We start from the raw sequence: 24,673 nt of genomic DNA, 5'->3' as shown, positions 1-24,673 counted from the left end.
TTAGAATAAGTCTATTGGCTTCGCCGATACAATATCAAGATCTGTGTAGCACCAAATATTATGAGTTAATTGTATCAGGCGTTACTTTTCCCGAAACTAATGCGAAACCCATGCTATAAAGTTAGTAATAAAACTTGTTGCAAAGTAGTGTTAATTCCGACTTTTAAAAAATGTTATTCATAAAAAAATGTCTCCAAAAACATTCAGCTGAATTAAGCAACTCCTGCTTATTAGAAGTTCGTCAAATGCTTTATTTAAGTTTATACATTTTATATGCATTTTTTCAGTTTAAAAGTAAACACTGAATTCTTTAGTGGACTTTAACGTTTTGAATTTGTAGTTTAGCATCTGCATATACAAATCACTTTCCAATTCTTATTTTGTTCAGAAGTTATCCTACTAACAACGTTTACATTTGACAGTCTCTCGACAAAACTAGCTAGTTCAAAAAATACAGTTTCAAGAAGTCCTCCATTTCTGTTTGCTTTAGTGACCTGATAACGTAACAGACCCAACACATCTACCTTTACTCTATACCTACCACGCAAACTCCCGATATATCACTAAAATATTCAACAACCCCGTCTAAACTCACCCCAATGCAATATCACCTTTAGCTCTCCCCAAATAGAGAACATTCGTAGATATGAGGGTAGATAGATAAATATGAACTCTACCCTCTCAAGTGCTTGGTTTAATTTCGTTCCGGATATGTAAGGGATGCACTTTAAGTCGTTAGGCTGATGGACACTACTGAACTCTACTATGACTGTGTTTATTTCGTCTTTTTTCGATCTCTAGAATTGGTCCAATGACGAAAGTTTAACTTCATTATTCATTCAATAATAAAATTAAAGACTTACTTTTATACAGTTGTTTTTACTTGATTATTCGGCGCTTTTCTATGTATTCGAATGGTGTAGGCCATTTTCTATGCTGGCCAAATGTGCGTTGGTATTATTCTCATATCTTTAAGAATATTTTTTTAAAAAACTGTGTGTGTCATGTAAGGTAAATGACGACGTTTTTCTTCATTATTATTGCAAGTGACACTTAATAACTTTCCATATGTTCATAAACTCAAAAACTCATAAATACAATTAGCCAGATCCTTATTTGGGAGACCGAATTTCAAGCAAGATAATTTTTTAATTATTTTTTGAAGCGTAATTGCCTAGTAGTTTGAAACTCGGCCTCGCCAGGAAAATTGATATATTATTATTACTATTTATCTTTCTTTTACTATATTTCTGAAGTTAATCCTCTCGTAACTGTACAAATAGTAAGGATAGGACCTCGCCCGGATGATCGCGTTACAAATTAAATGAATCGTAATGAAGTGCCCCAGCACGTGAACTGCTTCAAGACCACCCTGTACGGGAACATCACCCTTATCTTCTATAGAACTCGTTTCAAATTCGCGTCAGATACCGTTTCCAACGTCTCTAAGTGAAATTCGACTTTCTGTATCAAAGGTACTGAGTTCGATTTTGTTTGTGTTTACCATATGTGTACTGGAGTGACATTCTACCGAGCCAGTCGTAGATCAGAATTAGCGACGGAATTGCAACGGTTACGCGTGATTCGACTTCGTATCACCTGAAATCGGAAATTTCTTTGTTTTGATTATTTCGCTCGCGCTTAGCTTATATTTGTACCCTTACCAGGAGTTTTTACGAAGCGTAAAAACTCATGGTAAGGGTACTGTTCAATATTCTCTACTTTCTTTATCTTATATATAAAATTCTCGTGGCACAGTGTTAGTTACTCCTCCAAAACGGCTTTACCGCTTTTCACCAAATTTTATATGCAGATTTATATGTAGATCTGAGAATCGGCTACTATTTATTTTTTATACCCCTAAGTGATGTTGTTGTTTACCCTTAACATTTTTTTATTTATATTTATACACAATGTTTGCCGGGTCAGCTAGTATATTTGTATATCTATTTATCTGAAAAGATAATATGAATAACTTTCATTATATCTCTAAAAGAAAGAGCTAATTTGGCAATAAGACCACCGTTTTATACTATAGATTTTAAGTGTTTCTTCTGTCTCTATAAATATCCCTTTATTATCTTATTTAATTGGTCTACAATGAAGTCTTTACCTAACCATCTATATCTAAAGTTACTATATAAATATCCCAACGCTAATTAATCGCAAGGGTTTTCCCGGTTACATACCACATCCGGTGTAAGGTTTAAGGTCCATAACTAATTGGTTTCACGTAGGTACTGCGATCCCTTTGACGGGCCCTACGAGCCCTCAGTCAAAGGCTTTCTGACTTAATCAGGAATACCTACGCTATTGACACAGTTTGTGTCAATTTATTATCTAGTCCCTATATGAAACTATTTTGTTTTTTTATAATGAAAATTGATAGTTAATCCTGGTAGAAAATTCTGTCAGAATAGATTAAGAAAGAAAGAAAGAAAAAAATACTTTACTCAGGAATATTACAAATAAACATTGCAAATAGACAAAATAAATAAACAAACTGCACGGTTATAAAACTACTTAATAATAAATAAGACAATCAATTTAGAAAAGAATACTTAAATCATTTTAAGAGTAAAGAGATACAATACATAACTTGTAATTTTTGAAGGTGGTAGAACCCTTTGTAGTTCGACTCCGACGGAACCACCGCCACGCCTATTTCTACCTTATAACAGCAGTGTTAAGCACTTCTGTGTTCCGTTTTGAAGGGTTTAGTAAGGGAGACATACTTTTCCGAGGCGTTCCAGCTTAGTCCTCAGGGGTAGCGGCGTATCTGTGGCCGACCTCAGGTAGGAATATCTAATCTTATCTGGGGTTGATTACAATATTACAAATGTCCATGGGCAAAAAAAAACTAAACTTCTTTTTTGTTTATTACACAATAAATGAGTTTATTAAAGTCCATCTTAAGCTATTTTTGCTTACGAAAGTACAAAATTTTATACCTTTTAACGGGAATGTATTCCAAAATGACCTATGTACCTAATATTTTTTATTTGAAAAAACTTCGACTTTTAAGCTGTCGAAACGGGAAAAGTCGAAACGCATTCTAAACGGGTAGGTTTGATCGCAGATTAAGGGAGGCCTAAGATGAAATCTTCAAGATGAAAATTCAGAACTTAAGATAAAAAGTTCCACTAAACTAATTCATATATTCATGAGGTACGGATTTAAAATGTAATGCAATTAAGTGTAATGTAATGTCTTGTACATTACAATTATTCTGAAGTTTATTAGAAAAGACAGCACACTCAAAAGTACGAGGATAAATACTAAGAAATTCATGAGCAGTGTTCCTTAGAAATATGCTAATATTAGCCGGTTTTACCTCGACAATATTTTTCCTGGTAACCGTTCTTTACTGGGAATAGTTAATTTCATACTTTTTGTTCCTAGACATAAAAGATGATATCTAATGCTAGATGTACACTTTCAATTCATAATCATCAACCATTACTGTCCCACTGCTGGGTACGGGTCTCCTCTCAGAACGAGAAGAATTAGGCCATAGTCCACCGCGCTGGCCAAGTGCGGATTGGTAGACTTCACATACCTTTGAGATTTTTTTTTTATAAATCTCTCAGGTACTCAGGTTTCCTCACGATGTTTTCCTTCACCGTTTAAGCAAGTGATCATTAATTTCTATTACGCACATAACTTTGAAAAATCAGTGCGTGCCTGGGATTTTAACCTCGGACCCCTCGATCGAGAGGCCGTGTTTCGTAAACCACTAGGCTATCACTGCTTTCAATTAGTTATTATCAACATGAGTTGACAAATGTGGACGAAATAACCAACAGGATAGTAATGATACTATCCTGTTGGTTATTTCGTCCACATGTGTTAAAATCGGTCATTTTTTATAATAATGTAGCAAACAAGCATGCAGTCGATCTGATGGTAAGTGGCTTCTGCCGCCCATGGACATTTGTAACCAACCACAGGCAAGATAAGATAACACCTCTGAAAAGTATGTGACTCTTACGCACTCTTTAAATGAGAACACAACGCGTAACATTGCAGTCTTTAAGCGGAAATAGGTGTCACGGTAGTGCCGCCCGAGTCGAACCACAAAGGATTCTGCCACCTTCATGTAACTGGGAACTGGAAAAAGTGCTGAGGTATCATGTTGTTTTTCGAAAATAGTTAAGTAGATAATGTTAAATAAACATATTTATTTTGCTTCTGGATTTCCCGACTCAAAATCAAAATGATAGCACAGAATGCATTCCATAGCATCTCAAATGCAAGAACTGCTTCACGCTACAAATAGGCGAGAAAATGGTACCTTACCGGTCGAACCCTATTAGTTCTAGTCATCCATAAGTATAGATATCTCACCGCCTTGTAATTGAAGGAAGCCATTAAATGGCCTAAACGGTTGACAATTCTGTCAGCTATTTCATGGCTGCCATGTTGTAATTTACGCGGAACAATGCCGACATGCGCAGTTAAGCGGTGCAAAAACACGAAATCGAAGAAAAAGTGCGGGGAAATATCGTTTCATTCGTAAATTCTCTAAAAACTACATTTTCTTTAATATTTTTCAAACACGAAAATAGATGACAGTGACAATTTCAAATGTCAAAACTGGTTATATTTTCTTGTTAGGAGTGAGTAATCTTTACTTATCTATGGTTCTACCTTCCAATTTGGGTTCTGCAATTCTCGCTTTGAAATCAAAATGGTTGCACAGAAAGCATTGCGTAGTGTCTAAACTAAAACCAAAGCCACTTATTACGCATCAGTCAAACATTGATTCAGGGCTGAATTATACAAACCGACCCTTAATTAATCGCTCGCTCACGGTAGAGCGCATCGCAGACCGCGCCCGAAGCACCCACAGTTAGACCCTAAACCAGATGTTCCCAACCTTGTCTTGGTCAAGGACCACGCATGACATTCTTGTTAGCAAGGACCACTGTATAGGTACAATAAATGTAATAATTAAACGGAAATTTTAACTTTGATGAAACGGAACTTTGAAACGAATTGATGGAAAACTCAATAGAAACATATATAAAAAGAAATAATAATTTTATAGGATAATCTTCTGTAGTTTTGTATTAATGTAATTTCTGTATTTGCATCATCAAGTTTAGCTATCCTTTTTTTTTGTACGAGGGGGAAACCTTCAAAAGGTACCCAGTGTCGTAGGAGCGACACGGGGTTATGTGGGATTCTTACCGCACTAAAACCCCCCCGGTGGCCGCCCTCAGCGTTGCCAAGAGGACTCCGGGATCTCCTACGGAACGCAACCGGAGTTCTTTAAACGCGTTGCCCCTTCGGGCTCCTCCTCGGTGAGCTTCAGGACTCACCACACCGTCTGGTGTTTACGACGGTATGCGACCACACCGGAGTTGCTTGCTGGACGGCTCGACCTCCCAATCTTGCCGCCCGCAACTCCGGAAGCCCCCTTTTAGTCGTCTTTTACGACAGACAGGGGATACCGTAGCCCTATTCTAGTCCCGGGACTACAGGGACAAAGTTTAGCTATCCTAGGACTAACTTGTTAATTAAAGTTACACAAAAATCATCACCTTCTTTCAAACGGCTAAATTTAATAAAACGGCCCGCTACATTTTAAATTGTTCGCGCACCATAATTCGGCTTCTGCGGACCACTGGTTGGGAACCGCTGCCCTAAACTAATTGACCCACAACTCCCGAACGTATCCGGCCGAACCCTTTGACAGCTGTCGAACCCTATGACTCGAATTACGTAGACGTTTTAGTGTAGTCTTGATTAAGGGCTTAGACATAGGACTCGATTCGACCATTGATGTAGATGAACCATCGTCGAAAATTGGATTTAAATTCTGTTACAATCGTAAGTACAAATTACTGCTAATAGTTCTGTCGCGCTACCGATTTACGCCTGTTACCAATATCCGATCTGTCCTATGTTTTGCATACCCATTTTTATGAATATACCTGAAAGGATATGTCAAATACTGATTTTACTTAACTAGAAAAATAAGAATGACGCTTTCTACCCTTGTAACTTCACACTAGGATTCCCTGTGTCGCGGGTGCCATGGACACATACACCCAGACCCACATCGGAAAACTGAATTCATCGTTTAGATATTTGTCTGACCGGGGATCGAACCGGGAACCTTCTGTGCATCAAACCGTATGATGGCCGCTCCACCACACGGTTCGTAACAGAGAAACGTGATGCCCATAAAAAATAATAAACACAGAAAAATTATGAAAAGCGAAATGGAATTTTTCAACTGAGAGACCTAATTTCATCATAGCAAATTACGTATTCATGAAAATCAAATGGGAACAAAAAAGTTTCCCGCGGAACATCCGAATCAAAATAAACCATGTAACAAAATGAACACTGAAGATATAATTTTTCCAGGAAATTATCTTGTACTATTCAAAAATAAAATTGGTTAAATTCGTTTGCGGATAAGTTTTATTCGTATATGAAGGTGGTAGAACCCTGTGTGGTTCGACTCCGGCGGCAACACCGCCACACCTATTTCTGCCTCATAACAGCAGCGTCAAGCGCTGCTGTGTTCTGGTTTGAATGGGAGGCATACTTTTCTGCGGCGTTCCAGCTTAGCCCTCAGGGGTAGCGGCGCATCTGTGGCCGACCTCAGGTAGGAATATCTGATCCTATCTGGGGTTGATTACAGATGTCCATGGGCAGCAGTGAGCACTTACCATCAGGTGGACTGTATGCTCGTCTGCCAGTGCATATTATATAAGAAAAAATGTCTATCGGAGATCGGCCACAGATGCGTTACTACCCCTGAGGAATAAGTTAGAACGCCTCGGATACGATATACCTTCAATCTATCTGATCTGACTGCATGCTCGTTTGCTACTCCAATCTTATATCTTGTCAAGATCGAGAGATTTATTCAGTACTTTGTTTTCATACACTACACTTTCCCTCCGCGGGGTGTCTGTGCAAACGAAGACGAATGCACATCACATTACGAAGTCGGGGAACAACCGACAAGTTATTTGTGCAACTGGAGTACTTCTCTTAGACTTCAATGCTATTTTCGTGTTAACCTAATGTATCTTACCTTAGGATCGGTTCACACTTGTCGGTCTCTAATCCTGTTAGTCAGAAAATACTTTATTTTCGGCGTCTTTAAAAAAGCGGTTAAGGGTAGTGTTACGCTTGAGCAACTTTTAACCTTAAGGAGTATATACTAAATATCAAAAATTGTTAAATAATAGAAATTTATTTGAAAGGTAAAGTTTCTAGAAATTGACGGGGGTTTTGCCGCAAACTTCAAGTCTCTACAAATGTTTGGCTTCATCATAAGTTATGTTATAAGCGCTTACAAGCTGACACAAACAAGTCAAATGCTCTAGCTACACGTTTGAATTTGTGACGGCAAGCGTGCGAACGCACGCTACCACAAACGTCCAGAAACTAAAAAGAGAAATATTAAATTTGCCGATAAAATATAGAAATTTATTTCATAAAGAGCACAAAATACAATACCGTTATGTTAGAAAGACGCTGCCAATTTCAATAACAATTCAATACAATAATATTGTAGGTCAAAAAAAGTATCAGGCGGATATGAGACCGAACCGGATAATACTGGAGGAGACCGGTTTTTACATATAATTGAATAAAATATCGGGAGCTCGAGCCGATACGGGAGGCGGGCTGCGCTATGAATGCTAATGTGTGACACACACGGATGGTAGGAATGGTAAAAAAATGGAATAGGAAAAAAACGAAAATTAAATTCATATTTAATATATTATCGCCCATATCTTAGGTACGTTGGTAGTGTGCGGCGCGCTAACGGTACGCATCTACGTACACAAATGAAAAATTAAATTTAAAAAGTTATTCACCGTCCTGGTTAAAAAAAGCAAAAATACAATTTTCATTACTTTGGCTGTCAATCTATGAATGCTAATGCGTAAGTCGTAACACACAAAATAAAATAAGAAATAAAAATCTAAAGTGTAAAAATACGCATTTATCGTAACTGCTGCTATAATAACAAGTAAATCAATGAACATTGAAAAACAATGTTTTAGGTGTAAGTCTTAGGCCATAAAGGAAAACACAATGTGAGAAATAATGAAAGCGTAATTTCTAATAGTATGATATATTAAATAATTATAGTTTAAAAACTAAAAACCACGCTAAAATCGCACAAGGAAAATCTTATATCCTGATTCCTGATGAGGTGAATGGGATAAAATTCTTTAAATCGTGTATTGTCATCGGTTCTTGATAATTGTTCAAAATTTTACATTAATCGGACCATTCAAAGTGGGTAAATATCGAGTTCAAAGATTCCGTTACATACATACAGTTCAAGCTAAAAAAGCGTGGTAAAAATCGAGTCTGTTTCTGAATGACATCCATTCAGTAGCATAATTATATCTACTCGTATATCTACTTGTATATACCTTGAAGCATTCAACCTCAGAAATTTTATTCACGCGAACATTTGTGTGTGCGCAATCCGAGTACGGGAATATAATTAGTTTCGTAGTGACCTGAAAAAGTTTGCAACTAGGCCGGCTTATTAGAGGTATGAAATGTGAAACGTGAAAATTATTTACCTTACTGTACCTACTATCTCTTGGTTATTTAGTGGGTAGTGGGTAGTTGGTAAAAATGTAGAAAGTTGTCTTGTGATGGTGAATGTTTTTGAAAGATGATTAATGAGGTTTTTTGTCTGATTGCGGAGGGTAATGTGTTTCGGTGGGAAGGTGATGATGCCAGCTGGCATATATGAGGTGACTTATTCGTAGGAGTGGTTACGCGTCTGGTAGAACGGTTTCCAGTACAACCCCTGTTCTCTACGGAGTTGGTTACAAATCTCTATAGGCAATGGGGATTATTATCTATAAGGTGAACTGCATGCTCATTTGGAACTTCAGTCTTATAAAGTATAAAGTAGTCATTATTATAAAATACAAAAACCGGCAGCTTAAAATTATAGCCTTTTTTTTTAAATATAGTAGTTGACGGGCATGCAGTCCACCTAATGGTAGGTGGCTAGTGCCACCCATGGACATCTGTAATCAACCCCAGATACGATTAGATATTCCTACCTGGTCGGCCACAGATACGCCGCTATCCCTGAAGACTAAGCTGGAACGCCTCGGAAATATATGTCTCCCTTCCCACACCCTTCGAAGCAGAACACAGCAGCGCTTAACGCTGCTGTTATGAGGCAGAAATAGATGTGACGGTGGTGCCGCCGGAGTCGAACCACAGACGGTTCTACCACCTTCATGTTACTCCCACAATTTAGACAAATCCAACGACACCTCATATGTTAAAATCCGTCAAGCCGCTTGGGCTGCAAAGCGTATTAAACAATGAGGCTTACATATAAATACCTACATACATATGTATATATATACGCTCGAAGAACATTACCCTCCGCTGTTGACTAAAAAGTCCGGATTATAGAAACGTCATGGACATGAGGCGAGATAGACCTCATTAAAACTTAACAAAGTACAAAACTCTCTCGGACATGACTGAGGTTGTATGAACACTTCCTGTGTTCCAAATGTTTTCCTAACATTTCCTATTACGTTTTGCGAACATTTGTTTGTGATATGTCAGTAATTACGATGTCGGACTTGTTTGGAAAATGGTAGACGAATATATTTTTTGTATATAATGGCTTTCGGCGAAGCGTTCCACAACAGTTCGAAAAGATTAGTGATTTTTATAGATTTTTTAAATTGTTGCTTTATATAAAAACAATGTGCACATTGGTCTTCTAATGTGTAAAGCCTTGATCAACACTGACAAATGCTACATCACCTCATACTTTTCGAAGATGGCCAGTTTTTGTGCCTAATAACAGCAGTGTTCAGCGCTGCTGTGTTCTGGTTCGATGTGTGGGCCATTGGAGATATACATATCCGAGGTGTTTTTAGTCTCAGATGCAGCAACGCATCTGTGACCTCAGGTAGAACTGCTATCTAGGATTTATTATAGATATCCATAGCGGTAGTTACCCCTTACCATCAAACGAACTGCATGCTCGTTTATTACTTCAATATTATTAAAAAAATACTTTGTAAAACTTTCGAACCTTTTGGATTTCAAAACGTAACAAAGAAATAGACATACTTACATACACACATAAATATCAGCGAAAAGAAAAACTAAGGCGATGGTGGAAAATACGCAGGTCATGATATAAATCAATTTGAAAACGATGATACCATAAGCGATCTAGATTCTAGGTTCATACGCAGCCAGGTATCGATCATAGGCAAGAAATAGCTCATTTGATTGGTCTAGTCTAGATTTCAGGTCGGAGTTCGACGACCGGCTCATTTCCATACCATGATCAATATTCTAAGTTGGCACAAAGACGAAATAGAGTATGCCTATTGTCTTAGGCTACTTATCATTTTTACCATATATTTTTTATTTCTTATAATAGCAGTGTTAAACGCTGCTGTGTTCTGGTTTGAAGGGTGTGGTAAGATCTCTATCTTATCTATCTGTCTATATCTCTATATACGAGGCATTCCAACTTAGTTCTCAAGAATACCAAACGTATGAAATCCACCTGATGGTAAGTGGCTATTACCGCCCGTGGACATCAGTAAACAACCCCAGATAGAATTAGATCCCTAAGTAAGGTCGGCTACACATGCGCCGCTACCCCTGAGAACTAAATTGGAACGGCTCGGATAAGTATGTCTACCTCACCACACCCTTCAAAGCGGAGCACAGCAGAACTTAACACTTCTGTTATAAGGCAGAAATAGGTGTGGCGGTGGTGCCATTGCTATTGAATCAGGAAAGGTCACTACAAACTTTCAGTATATTTTCATTACGTTTCTACCCACAGAAAAAATAATATTAATCCAAACTAATCCCATTAAAAGTGTAGTCATACGTACATCGAATCCTAAAATAACTTTATCTTAAACATTTTATTTTAAAAGTTTGCAACTATATCAGTAACTTTCGATTTAGAACCGCCGTAAAAGGAATTTACGAATACGTGAAAATACTCAGCAAATTGAGTTTCGATACGTAATATCGCGAATAACTCCGAAAATACGGTCTAAAGTAGAAATATAAGGTGGACTGTAGAGTTTATAAGGTAATATAGTTAATATTTTTCCCAAAATAAATCGAAAATTCTAGTAAAGTTATTTAAAATATTTATTATCGAAAAAAGCGTATGTGTACTAAGTTTCAACTCATTTGGTTCAGTACCTACTTTTAGTGCAAATTGCCTGAGACAGTAACATGGGCAGATGCACGAGTGATCCTATTAGAGTTCCGTTTTTGTTTTATCACACGGAACCCTAAAAATAACTGTCTTTTAACAGATTTTTTTATTAAAAAGTTTTACACAACCTAAAACTTATCATCATCCGTTAAGTATTTTTGGTAAATTGAATGTCATTCTAAAATTACCGAAAGTATTTTACGGATTTCTTCTCTGTAGCTACGAGTATATGTTATGTAGTAGCATGGCTTTTTTATTTATCATTGTTAGTGTAAAAAGTAAATATCCGTACGTAAACCGTAAATCGTACCGTTACCGTACCGTAGCGTAGACGTGTAGTGTAAACCGTACTTCAGTGTACCTACCCTCACAACTCCGGTTACCTCACATCATTGTGCAGGATACATCAATCGAAGACTTTCAAGAACACCATCAGTTTACTGTCCCACTCCTGGGCACGGGTCTGAGAAGATTGTAGGTTCGAATTCCTACTAAGCACGGTGTGGTAGTTCCCACTTTGAGAAGAGCCCTTAGGTTTCTTCGTGATGTTTTCCTTACCAGTTAAAGCAAGTGACAATGAATTTTCTATTCGCATAAAACTTCGAGATGTCGGAGTAAAATCTTTGAGACATAACATGATACGATATATGATATACGATATCATAAGATATCGCGAGTAATACTGAACTACACAACTATGCTATAACAGCTTTGAACACGATATAATAACATGATATAATTCAGGTACAAGCTTTCAGCATCATCAACACATCTGGTACGTATCGCTTACGATCCTGTCCGGGTGAGGTGGGGGGCGGGGGATGATATTATAAATAATCTGACACTGGGATCATCCAAAAATTATGTCCCATGAGGCCTCATGTCATGTTGTCACACTATTGTCAATATTGTAACACTCCTGTCACAATGTTGACAATATTGTGACACACCTGTCACAATATTGAAAATAATGTCACAACAGTGACGTCATTGGTATTAAAATTGTCCTGAAAAATACTAAAATATTTCAATGAAATATTACGTCACTATGATCCTCTGATATAATTTATGGATGGCAATTTAATCACATATAATTCTTAAAATCTCATTTTGTATCCAAAATGAAAATTCAATTAATGAATTATAACGAAAATACCCACCTCACCTGGACAAGTTTTACTGACTGTTACATTAACAAAAGTGTTATCGTTTCAATTTATGACGGACAATGGAAAAATAACACAGTCTAGACTGAAAATTCTAGAAATTTCGACGAAAGAACGTCCAACCTTGAAATAAATCGAAACGATAGCACTGACGCTTTTCTTAATAACGCCATTTTGAATTTCCTCGGCTTATCACTATGTTGCCGTTTAGCTTTACATAAATATTAGCTATTTATTGCATCCACTACAGCGTTTTTAACTATTAACAATACTGTACTTACACCAGATGCCAGAAAGGTTCACTAACCAAGAGATATTATTGAGAAATCGGGTCTCGAAGCTGATTCTGATTAAAAAGTACTTTTTGCAAATATTTCTTTGATTTAAGATTAATTTGATTTTATGCATATAACGTTCTAAAATGTTTTACTTGCAATAAACAATGAAGAAGTGACGAAAGTAAACAAATGTGGTACAATAATAACATGAAATTGATCATATAGTCCAATCATATTTTATATACAGAAAAATTGGAAACAAAATTAAAATATCTCAACTTGGTGAACCTTCCACATCAAAGACCGTACAGTGAAATATAAATAACGATATATTTATAATATTAGATAATGTTCCATGCACATAAAAGACTAAAGACAAACACACTCTTAATTGTCCAATAGGCGACATAAAGCTTTGTGAAGAGAATATAACAGAAACAGGCGGACAGGGAACAGTGACAACGAACAGAGAAAAACATGCAAACAAGACACAAGACACAAAAAAAGTCAAAGCATCAGACACAGAAACGATAAATGTATATGGAGAATTTTTAAATACAGATTGGATATAATTATATACATTTTTGGTTGTTTATTATATCTTTTTGTAGCTTTGTATAACTATCGTGGAATTGGCATGCACAGTTAACGCTATTTGCGACATGTCAGAGATAGTGTAATGGAAGTTAACGTAATGAGAAAGGATGATAAGAGTGTGTTCGTCTTTTATATGTGCAGGGAAGTGACGGGGGCTAGTGGTCGACGTGAAGAGATTCAGTTGACACACGTTGAGGGTAAGTGTTGGGTTGGAATGACATACCCGGCTCCATATATTGGCGTTAAGGTTTGGGCCAACGTTGGTCGGAATTGTGGATTTGTGCCAATATCGAAATATGTGGAATAAATTGTGTCAAATGATACACCAATGTTTGAGTGAACATTTGAAGACGCTGACTCTTGAGTGTCGATGAAAGAAGAATTAATTCTAGCAACTATAGCGGTATCTATAATATTGGTCTATTTGAAGTTGGTGATGCCATATATGATCAAATATTGGTCCAGATTTTATCCCAATGCATGGTGCCGGGTAGGTGTACTAATATTAAGTGGTAATATGATGCACAGAGCTTCACGGGTAAGATATTTTAATGTTTTGTTATTTCTAATGCTTGTTACTGATCAAAATCATTGAAATTAATACTGCTCATAAAGAATATAATATTATGTGTATAATTGAAAATTATTATAACTTACGCACAATTGTAATGTTAAAAATTTGTAATATGGAAAGCTAATATGGAAGTAAGGAGATCAGATCATTTAAGGGCACGCGTAATGCTCCGAGTAGACCTAGCGATGGAATTTGGTCTATTTAGTCCTCAACATTTTCAATTAAATATTCAATACTGAATATTAATTTGTAATATTACATGTAAATGGTTCTGGTCAGTAACTAATATAAATGTAATAAGTTTATTGCTAACTTTTTAGAATTAATTTAATATTAAGAACGATCTAACCGACCTATGAATTAACATTAATTATTAATTACATTTTTGATTCATAAATGATAGGAGTGCATAATATTCTGATAACGAGCTGAGTTTATTATAACTGTATTGTGAACTTAACATTGCACACTATTTTTATAGTAGAATGTAAGAACATATAAAATATTTGTCACCATTTACCATTACTACATTCTGGCAATAAATAATTTTCAATTTCATTTTATTAATTTTATCTACACAAGACACGTTTGTTATTTCTCGAATTGTTTCATGGATCTACATAATTTTAATATCAGGCATGGTAACATCAGCTGGTGTATTTGCTCCACTTCTATTTTATGTCTAATAAAAAATATACGTGACGGATTGAATACCTCTTTTTCTTTGTGTAGTGGTTTAACAAAATCTCTTAGAAAACCGCATGACCAAAAGATTACTTTTGAAAAATCTGGTTATATCATCGTTTTGTAGATCGGATCGGCAAATCTTCGAATGTTTGGATATCGTGGTGGTTACGGCCTTAATCCTTCTTTTTTTTGGATAGGAAATAAATCCTCCCTCGGATAGAAAAAGTTATAGTTTTTTGAAGTAGTAAATGAACATACCGTCCACCGGATGGTTCGTAATCCCTGCGAGCTAAATACATCTTTTTTATAATAAGCCCTTACAAATACATTGCTGCCTCTAAGCACTAATTTAGGAAGCCTGACGACGTACCAAAGATATCACACCCTACGAATTAGATGACAGCAACGTTTAACATGCTTGTATTAGACAGAAATAGATGAACCATTCATAGCTTTGTAACTGAACCATGAAAGGTACTCGTATCTTGAATATTAATGATAATGATGACTAGATAAAAGTAGAAATAAAAATTCTCTTTGTAATCTTCATTATCACTAAAGAATGAAAACCTTGCTAGGGTTGGTTGCACCGTAGTCCCGGTTAAAGTTTGCGTTAATTTTCCTAGTTTTTATAGCTGTATTTTCTTGTGGTAGTACTATTATTTAGATATCATAACGTCTTTTGTGTCACTGTCACTTCGATTTTTAATCGAAGTAAGGTTGTTATGTATGTCAATAGAAACAATTTTAAGCGACTGAAATCGATCGGTCAATATTAAGTGTTAGTTATGACGTCATTTTAACCGTTGCTAAAATGGTGCAACTAATGAATTTGTCAGATGTAAATTTAACAGCTGGTTAAGCGTTTCGGGTCGTCCCATATTGGGATCATTTACTTATCTGGAGGCACGGCAGTGCCTCCGCCAAGTCGAGCCAAAATAGGCTTTTCTTAACGTTAAAGTTACATGGTGCAACCGACCCTAAGATTATCGATCTAATTGTACACAAAGACGGGCTCCATATAATTTTGATTAGCAAGTTCTGTCGTACCGTTACCTTTCCCCTTTATTGTTATTACTTGGTTATTTTAGTTCGTTTAGTTTCCACCGGGAGTCTCACTGGAAATTGTCCTTGTTTTAATTTAATTTGTTGGTGTTTGCTCTAGATTCTAATTTAATTGTTCCGCCCCGTATTGCCAAATGAACAGGATTATTTCTTATTGTTTGTTCAAGGTTTAGTTTTAAGTGCTCCTCGGGAACGGTTTTTTGTTTAGTCTGAATTGTTGAAATCATCAAGTAGGCAATACATTAGTTAAACCATTTCATATGATTACGATTTAAATACAAGACTTTCGGAAGAAAAACTCAATATATAAATATCAATATGTTTTAAGATGTTCATGTGGATTAAAGATTTGTATTTTGTCATTTGTATTTTTTCTTATATTAAGTGGAGTCATTAATTTTAAAATTAAATTCATTTTCGATCGTTCCGTTAAGAGTATTGTAATGAGATTTTTTTTGAAAAGTAGATGACATTTCTAGTGTATCTTAAAATATATTAAAACTTGAGTTATGTGGTATATTATATATTTGGAAGAAGATGTTATATTTTCAGTTAGGTTAGATGAAGTAAGATAAATCATACTTATAGGGGATGGTCGTTCAGTGTGAAGATCAGATAGTCTCATATTAATACAAAAAAATTTAGCCTCGGACAATCAGTATTCTAGTTCATATCCTATGCAGTAATAAAGTTTAAAGTTCTTGATTCTCAAATGAAGCAATGCATCCGTGGCCGTCCTCAGATAAAATTACTATAACATTTTTTGAACTAATTATGCACATTGGCAACTCACTGATGGTAGTCATCACTTATCATCAGGTGAAATAACGGCTGACTTAAATATGAGCCGACCGTCTTAGTGCTTACTAGTGATTGAACCATCGTTGCATGTGGTACTCGTAACACCACATGTCCGTCAGTGTACATGGACGATAGTGATCGCATACCATTTGGATTACTTGGACTTCACGCCTGTTTCCTACTTCAGACTTACGAAATAACTTTGATATTTGACATTATAAATCTTAATAAACAACCGTGATACAAAAATTTAAATAATTTCCTAAATATAATACGAATTTGTTAAAATTTCGCCCCGCTACATAAAATCTCAAAAGATAGAAATATCCTTGTCAAAGCGTACTAATTTTGTAATTTCGTGATCTCCAACTCATTTTAAGAGCTATCCCGTTCCATCCAAAGTAATTGGTTGACTTCGTTATTCTTATCATTTGATTCTGTATCTTTATCTATCTTATTTTATTTAACGGGACCGGAGCGAGAAATCTTATAAATTCCCGTCTTTCATGTTATTAAATAACGCTACGCTCTGTGTCTAGGCTTGAATAATCAGATTCGTCGGAAATGGATACTTTTTTATGAGTCGGGTAGATTTATTTTGAACAAATATTGGGGCCAATATTGGACGAAGTCATTTTGTCATTGTTGTTTGGTTTAGAATGCCGGTATCGCGATCTGTGTTAATATGGGTTATTGTAATTTGTTTCATTAAATAAGCCATAAAAACTATTTTCGTATATATTTCGCTCAAATGTTTTAATAAAATCATAGATATCATACTCATAATGATTTTTATTAAAACGAGTTATAAAAACGTATAAAAATATCGTAAAGGGTCCAAACCCCAAACTGTCAACCCAAAATTTCTAAAAGTCAATCTATCTATCTATCTATACTTGACAGTCCATAACATATCCACAATATTATGGATATGTTAGGTTAGCGAACCCTAGCTTTGAGATTAGGGTTGCCATCGTCCGGTGTCCGTAGATTGGAATCATCGGATTTCAGGGTATTTATGTTTTGCAGTCCTTTCAAAGTGTTTACAGTCAGGGTCATGTGGCTTAGATATTTAAGGCAATCGATGCTTAATATACAACAAAAGTTAAAAATAACATACAATTCCTATTTACGAATAATTAATCTAAGGGTTTTATAAAAAATAAAAGTTCGGTAATGAATGACGTTTGTGCGGATTTTATAACTAAATATCCTGTTAAATGAAAATTTAAAGATGACACCCAGTAATTTTTGTAAAAAAAATAGACTGTCTACATCGGGCATATACATTTTGTGATTTGTGACAACCCTATCTACGACGAATCTTATATCCACATCCTTTCGTTGATCCAAAATAGAGTAAATATCGGATTCCGTTTCTTACGCAAATTTATTTTGAAACGATCCGGCAACGACGCCCCCTCTACGACAATATTTGCGATGAACTTTCAATTTTTGCGCACCCCGACCTACCCACTCACTCGTCACAGTAAGGGTTCCCACAGACGGACCGCTTTTGCAGTTGATATGTTCACTGCATACGGTCGATCGGAATGCACGAAGTCGCGACCTCAACTGCACACGATGCGAATTGAACCGATTGTGTATTTTATTACAAGCTTTTATAATACACGTAGGAATAGCAGACGAGCATGCAGTCCACCTAATGGACAATACGCACACAACTGCGTGCGATTTTTTATATATAATACTAACTGCAAACATGTCGTCTGTATAAAGGAACCCTAATTGTGACTTGTATGTAACTTATCCCTTATTAGTAAAGCGCATATTGACACAGACGAAGTCATTGATCAGACTCCTAATAATTTTCATAAGACAAGTCCATAACCGCCGGAATATAAATGAGATATTTAAAATTGCACTTTAGATGTCTACCTGATTAACACGTACTTACAGGCAGATAGACCGAAAAAATCTTCAAAAACGGCTTCCATCGTATTGTGTCAAATGAGTAGGAACTTTAAAAACTGCAACTATCTACATCAATATAATAGAAAAACACTTAGCATATATTTATTTGTGTACATATATGATTATCTATGTATATATAATATATGTAATCTGTTCTTCCGCAGTGACCGAAGATGTGCAGCCGGCACAGAGGAGCGCCCCCTTGCTGCAATCGCCGCAATACACCGGCGGCAGACCGCAACCGTATAGTAAGTTTAGATTGAATAATCGTGACACGCTTCACCGGGGAAATTAGCACTCTATGCTGTTCAAACGTCGTCGTTTCATATCCTATAAAAAAACAATTTCACACAATTTCACCCGATTTTTGACGTAACGTTAAAACTTTCATAAAAGTTTTTTCGGACAATGTTAATGCGAAGTATCCGAAAATTGGAAAAATTTGCGCCTTTTCGTCTACATAGCCTGCATTGCCTTGCGCTGCGTTGTTTGTACACTAAAAGTATCCACAAAGTTAAGTAACGTCTGACGTAGTCAACAGTTGGATGGGTGACCACTAGTGGCGCACTTCCGTGCGCTGGAGTTCGGTCCTGGATATTATCACTGCATCCCTGGCCAGACATTTATTCCTAACAAGGAATTTTGTCGTTAGATTGGCCTTCATATAAGGAGTTTCACACACTATATTCCATCTGGAGGTACATAATAAATGTAACAGTGTTTGTTAATATTAGTGTCCCACAAAAACATCGCATATCATATCTTATCTATATATTAAAATGTTTATCTTAAAACTAATCCTAAGTTTAATCTCGAATAAGTGTTCAAAGTTTGTAGAACACAACACTTTCAAAGTACTGTGTAGCACTGATGCAAAGCGTAAGTTGTACTGTTTGTAGTTAGACTCTCGTTACACTGTCTGAGATGAGAGAGAAGATATCTTAGTTATTAGTATTATGGAGACGTAAAGTTTATTTATAATTATGGTAAAGATTCTTTGGAGATAACTATATCGATTACGGTTTTATCTGATTGACTGTGAAAGGCTTTTTGAGGCGTCTTTACGGATTTTATCATATGAGTTGCAGCGTATTTTATTATATGATGTGTCGTTAGAGTCATCTACAACTCTAAATTGTGGAAGTCACATAAGCTAAATTTTTAAGTAATCAAAGTTTTGTTTTTTTTTTTATTTATTTTTCTGTTATTACAACATTCATTTGCAAATTGCTCATAGTCTGTATACTATTTGTAAAAAGTGTCGTCTAAAGGTTTTTTACTGATAATTTCCCAAGCTATCTCTGGCACTACTTCTTCTTACGGACAAAAAAGAAATAAACGTAATATTGGCTGGACAGATTACTATTTTACTACTTAAAACAATCGACTTAACATAATATAACACCAACAACACGTGTCACTCGAACGACGTCCAACACTCGACTGACGCAATAAATTACCAATTACCCTCACATTCAAATACCTCGTGAGAACTTAATACGAATATAACCGTGTCGCGTACAAACTTTTAATGGCATTGTCTCGACTCGCTAACGGAGAGATTACACAGGTGAATACCTCTGAGATGGATCTCGTGAACACACTGTCACACATCGAACGGTAGGCGTTAAACGATGTATTATTTTATCGCATGAGATTCTAAAGGGACGTCTTTATAAATTTTTCTTGTTGATTGACTATAAAATAATATATTTTTTATGAGTAAATAAAAAGAAATCAAGTAATTTTGCACTCTTTTCCAAGGTTAATAATATACTCGTAATAATATGTATAGAGTCTTGTGCTAACTTACTAATGATACGTAATGACGCTAGATCTAGATAATGATCTAGATACGATGCAACTTTAAGATGATATAAGGCATTTCAAACAGGACGTCAGGCATTCCAAGACAATAGGTCTAAAGCAAATACCATTCTCAAAAAGAATAAACGTAAATCATCTTTTGGTTCGAATTCCTTTAATATTCTGAACGGAAATCCAATCAACTGAAAAGTTATCATTAATAATGTCACAATATATGTAACAATAAAATATAAAAGTTGTATCCTTTGTCCTCTATGTTCGTTCCCTCTCATTGCTCGTCGGATCTCCGACGTTAATAACCGACATTTATTAAGAAATTCCTTCAAAATTGTCCCTCTCGCTACGGTCATACTCGTGTGTTACTTTAATATTTTTGTTATTTTTGAAGACCGCTTTTAATTTTGTTCAACCTTTGTAGATTGTTATTGCTAGTTTTTGATACGCAATTAGCCGTTGAGGTGGATAATGGCTTAATTAATCCCTTTTAATTTTTAATGGAGATCTGTCCTTAGTTGTAGGGCTTGGTGATGAATCTGGTGATGAACCGATTTAAATTAAGATGATTTTGAATAAATTCAATTCGATATTAGTGTCTATAAACTCCTTTATAAATTGTTTTCTGTCATGAGTGTCATAGATAACAAGCTAACCACCCAGGCCCTAAAATAATGTGCAATTCTACACTTAACATAGCTATATCCCGCCTAGATTATGAACCCAGATTGGTACTGTAAATATATTGTGATTACTTTAACGATTACCGACGTATGTTTTTTTCGCCAATTATTACCTCTACTGATCTCTAAATGGGTGGCTTAAGGTAGGTATACGTTGAAATTTGTTTTTAAGAAATCTGCAGTCTGCACCAGCAAGGTCACATTTAGTTTCAAATTTCAGTTATGTGATAGTTAGTCTAAATTTTAGCTACAAGATTTGATAACCCATACATATTATAGTCCGCGTAAAACTGCCAGTCCGCTCTGAATATAGAAATGAATCGCGTTGCCATAGCAAATTGTATGACTACACCTGCTCGTAACAACTTCAGAGCGGACTAGCAGTTTGGCGCGGACTATACAATACTAACAATATACAAAGTTAATAAAAACCTTGTAAAAATGATCTGAGAATATAACGAATTCAGAATTTCCATTTCTGCACAGCGACGCGAGACCGTAAGGAACTCGGCAGATGTTACCAATGTCTTGTGAGATTTAATTAATCATTTAGTATGCGCATCTCAAGTATAGCGCCACAGGAACTTTCGCCATTTTGAATTTTAATCGCCCGACTGAACTTGCTCGTTGGTATAGAAACATTTTTTTAATCAATACTTTAGTAATATTTAAATGAAATACATATATGTTACTTATATATATTGAATTCTCTGTTTGGCGCAGAAGTTACTAAAAGTTTTCCGGATTCGACTTAAGGTGTCGTAGCTATACCTATTCCTGTATAACAGCAGTGGTAATGGAGATGAGTTCTGGTTTGAAGGTTGTGAATAGATACTTTTGGTGGCAACAGCACATGTATGAAAAACCTCTACCTATCCTACCTTTTTCTTTTTTTTTTCTACCTAACCTAACCTAACTTATCTGAGGTTGATTATAGACGTCCATAGTACTAGTGGCCACTTTCCATCACTTAGACTTCATGTTCATCGGTGCTCAAACTATTCTCAAACTCGAAATGAAACACCACGTTAAGCTTTAGCTAATATGACATAGATAGATTTCTATGCGTAACCCTCACATTGTTGCAAAACCTTTTTAGGTTACTTCTGGGCGTAGGACTCTCCCAACTATATTCTTCTTTTCCACATGGTTCTCCTCAACTTGAAAATGTCTAAAGCATATTCTACCATGCACCAATTGAATGATTTCCTGTTTTTTTTTTTAAATCCCATCGTCGCTACATTTGCGATTTTCATACGACGCGGCGCGAACTAGGATATATTTTATGCATGAAAAATCCGCGAGAGACTCGAAAAACCTAAAAATGCTTTTAATTCCGCGCTTTAATAAAAATTCTAATTTTATGGATCGGAAGCCCTTCGGGGGGCAATTATTCATGAGTGGCCACCTCTCTGTGACACCGTTATACTGTAATGGTTGTTTGCGGTGGCATTCAGAATGGTTAATGAAAGTGTTCAATTAAATATTACTTAATGCTGTCATACGAATTTATTTTGTTTTGTTGTATCTAAAAGGAGACAATGTAAGTAGGTACTTTCGGAGCGTTTTCTAACATTTTTATATTGTTTGCAAGTCCTAGATGGTTCGACTCCGGTGACACATGTCATACATGCCGGTGACATCGGTCACACGTATTTCTTATAATAGAATATAATAGAAGTGTCAATCTCTGCTTTGATCATGTTTGAAGGGTGTAACGGAGACACCATTACTCACGTTACCTTATTCTATCCAACACTGCCTATCAAGGATGGAAGTTTGACAACTTCTGTCTATAATTAAATTTCAATGAATCAATAAGGTAGAATTTTAATTCTACAGCTGCCACTGACCATCAGGTGGACTACATGTTATTTTGCTACGTCTAGTACTATATAAAGAAATAAACAACACCAACAAAATACATGTTAAAATAAAAATACATTCGCATCTAAAATTCCTTTGCATTTATGTGCATTTATAAATAAATCAAATCCACGTCCGCTCTCCTCGAGAGTCGACCGTGAAATGGCAAGTCGCCCGCCAGTTCCGCCTCTTACCCGCGTAGAGTGTTGCCGCATCTAAATAATTCATCGCCCGTTGCAAAGGTATTGCCATGTCGTTGAAAATGCCGGCGGGTCGCGTTTTAAAATTTAGCGGCCTTTGGTGCTTCGGTCACTCGCGTGAAAATATGATGGTCGCTTTCATTTTGTTTTTTTTTTTGCTTTTTTTTTGCGGTTTTTACGCGTACACTTCTCGCTCCCGTGTCGCCCATATTCGACGCTCTTTATATTCAATTCTTATTTATGGGGCCGGCCGTCAATGGAGGATAAAACTGGACAAATTGGATTTTCGGACGCCGCTTTTTATTACGTTAGTAGGTTGCGTCCCTTAGTGTTATTTTACTGGTATTTATTTTACGGGTATGAATGAAAACACTGAAGGTAGTGTTTAAATTATGACTAATATTATGATAGCTTCTATGGAGTGGTGTTTTTATTTTGTGTGTTTGTGTGTTTGTCGGTAGCATAGGCAAGCAAAGATTTTTGAAAGATTGAAGTAGCGAACGAGCATGCAATCCACTTGATGGTAAGTGATCACAGCCATCCATGAACATCTGTAAACAACTCCGTATATATGTAGATGTTCTACTAGAAGTCGATCACAGGTCCGTTGCCTCTCCTGAGGACCAAGATGATCGCATTATATGTATTTTTGATAAAAAGATAGCGATATTTTCATGAAATAGAAAGCTCGGGCTGAAACGTCAGTCTTTAACCTACGGAAGTAGAGACAGTTACATCGAAAGTCATATCTTAACAATTTCTGTAACATATCAACAGTTACGTTAAAGTTTCTCGTTTACAATAATAATTTCCACGTGTCACAGTTGCGTGTAAACTAAACTTGTACAGCGATATCTCTCTTTGAAGTTGAACGAATGGATTGATATTAATTGCTCGCGACCCGGTGAATGATCAAAGCTCGAGCGTGCGAGCTTTGTAGATGGTAAGGAATTCGTGGGTAAATATTTGTGAGGCTTAATCGTCTTTGGAATTTTGTCTCTGGTTAACGGAATGTTGTTGTTGATTTTTCAGTGTGTAAGTGTCGTAGTCGATGGTTATAAAAACAAAAAACCCACTGCTTAAATGTAATTAAATTTAAATGAAAGAAATGTAGCCTATGTCAATCTGACAATTTAGACGAAGCCAGCTACACCTCGTACGTTAAAATCCATTTTTCCTTTTGAGCTGTACCTAGGTCATGCTAAAACTGAGGTATACAAACATACATTCGGATAAAAAAAACTAATAAACAATAATTATTATTAAAAATAAAACCACTTGAATATTAAAAAAAAACATTTTTTTCTCGCACAATAAAACCGTCTTCATTTCAACTTGCGATATCAACGTGCGTTTTCTTTTAAGGTCACGGATTACATATTTACGTCTAGTACATAGTCTAACGTAGTTTACAAATAGGTTGAATTTGTATTAAGATCGTCTGTTGGACGAAACTCGACCGTTAGTACCGACGTCCATACATTTTTATCGCAAAATCACCTTCACTAACGACCTACCTGCGTTCCACTGCACGTATCGCGATGAAACATACATTGAACAAATCTGCATTGTAACGCAAAAACAACGATATATATATCATCGCAATCATCATCAACCCATTACTGTCCCACTGCTGGGCACGGGTCTCCTCTCAGAGTGAGAAGGATTAGGTCATAGTCCACCGCGCTGGCCAAATACGTATTGGTAGACTTCACATACCTTTCGATATTTTTTTTAATATTAAATCTCTCAGGTGTGCAAGGTTTCCTC

The 24,673-nt window shown here is 36.0% G+C and overlaps 1 protein-coding gene across 4 annotated transcripts in view; it reads left to right on the top strand.

Annotated features, from left to right (window-relative positions):
* Nucleotides 1-24,673, top strand: part of sm (heterogeneous nuclear ribonucleoprotein L) — a 474,381-nt gene that overhangs the window by 430,051 nt on the left and 19,657 nt on the right. For all 4 annotated transcript variants that reach the window (XM_073077712.1, XM_073077709.1, XM_073077714.1 and 1 more), the window contains exon 6: nt 18,498-18,581. In XM_073077712.1, coding sequence (XP_072933813.1) covers nt 18,498-18,581 — 84 coding nt within the window. The remainder of the gene's footprint in view (nt 1-18,497; nt 18,582-24,673) is intronic.

The sequence above is a fragment of the Epargyreus clarus genome, unplaced genomic scaffold (assembly GCF_041222505.1).
Source record: "Epargyreus clarus isolate Ecla_fem2 unplaced genomic scaffold, WU_Ecla_fem_2.2 ptg000011l, whole genome shotgun sequence".
NCBI lineage: Eukaryota > Metazoa > Arthropoda > Insecta > Lepidoptera > Hesperiidae > Epargyreus > Epargyreus clarus.
The sequence above is the reverse complement of the archived record's forward strand: the minus strand, read 5'-3'. Positions and strand labels throughout refer to the sequence as shown.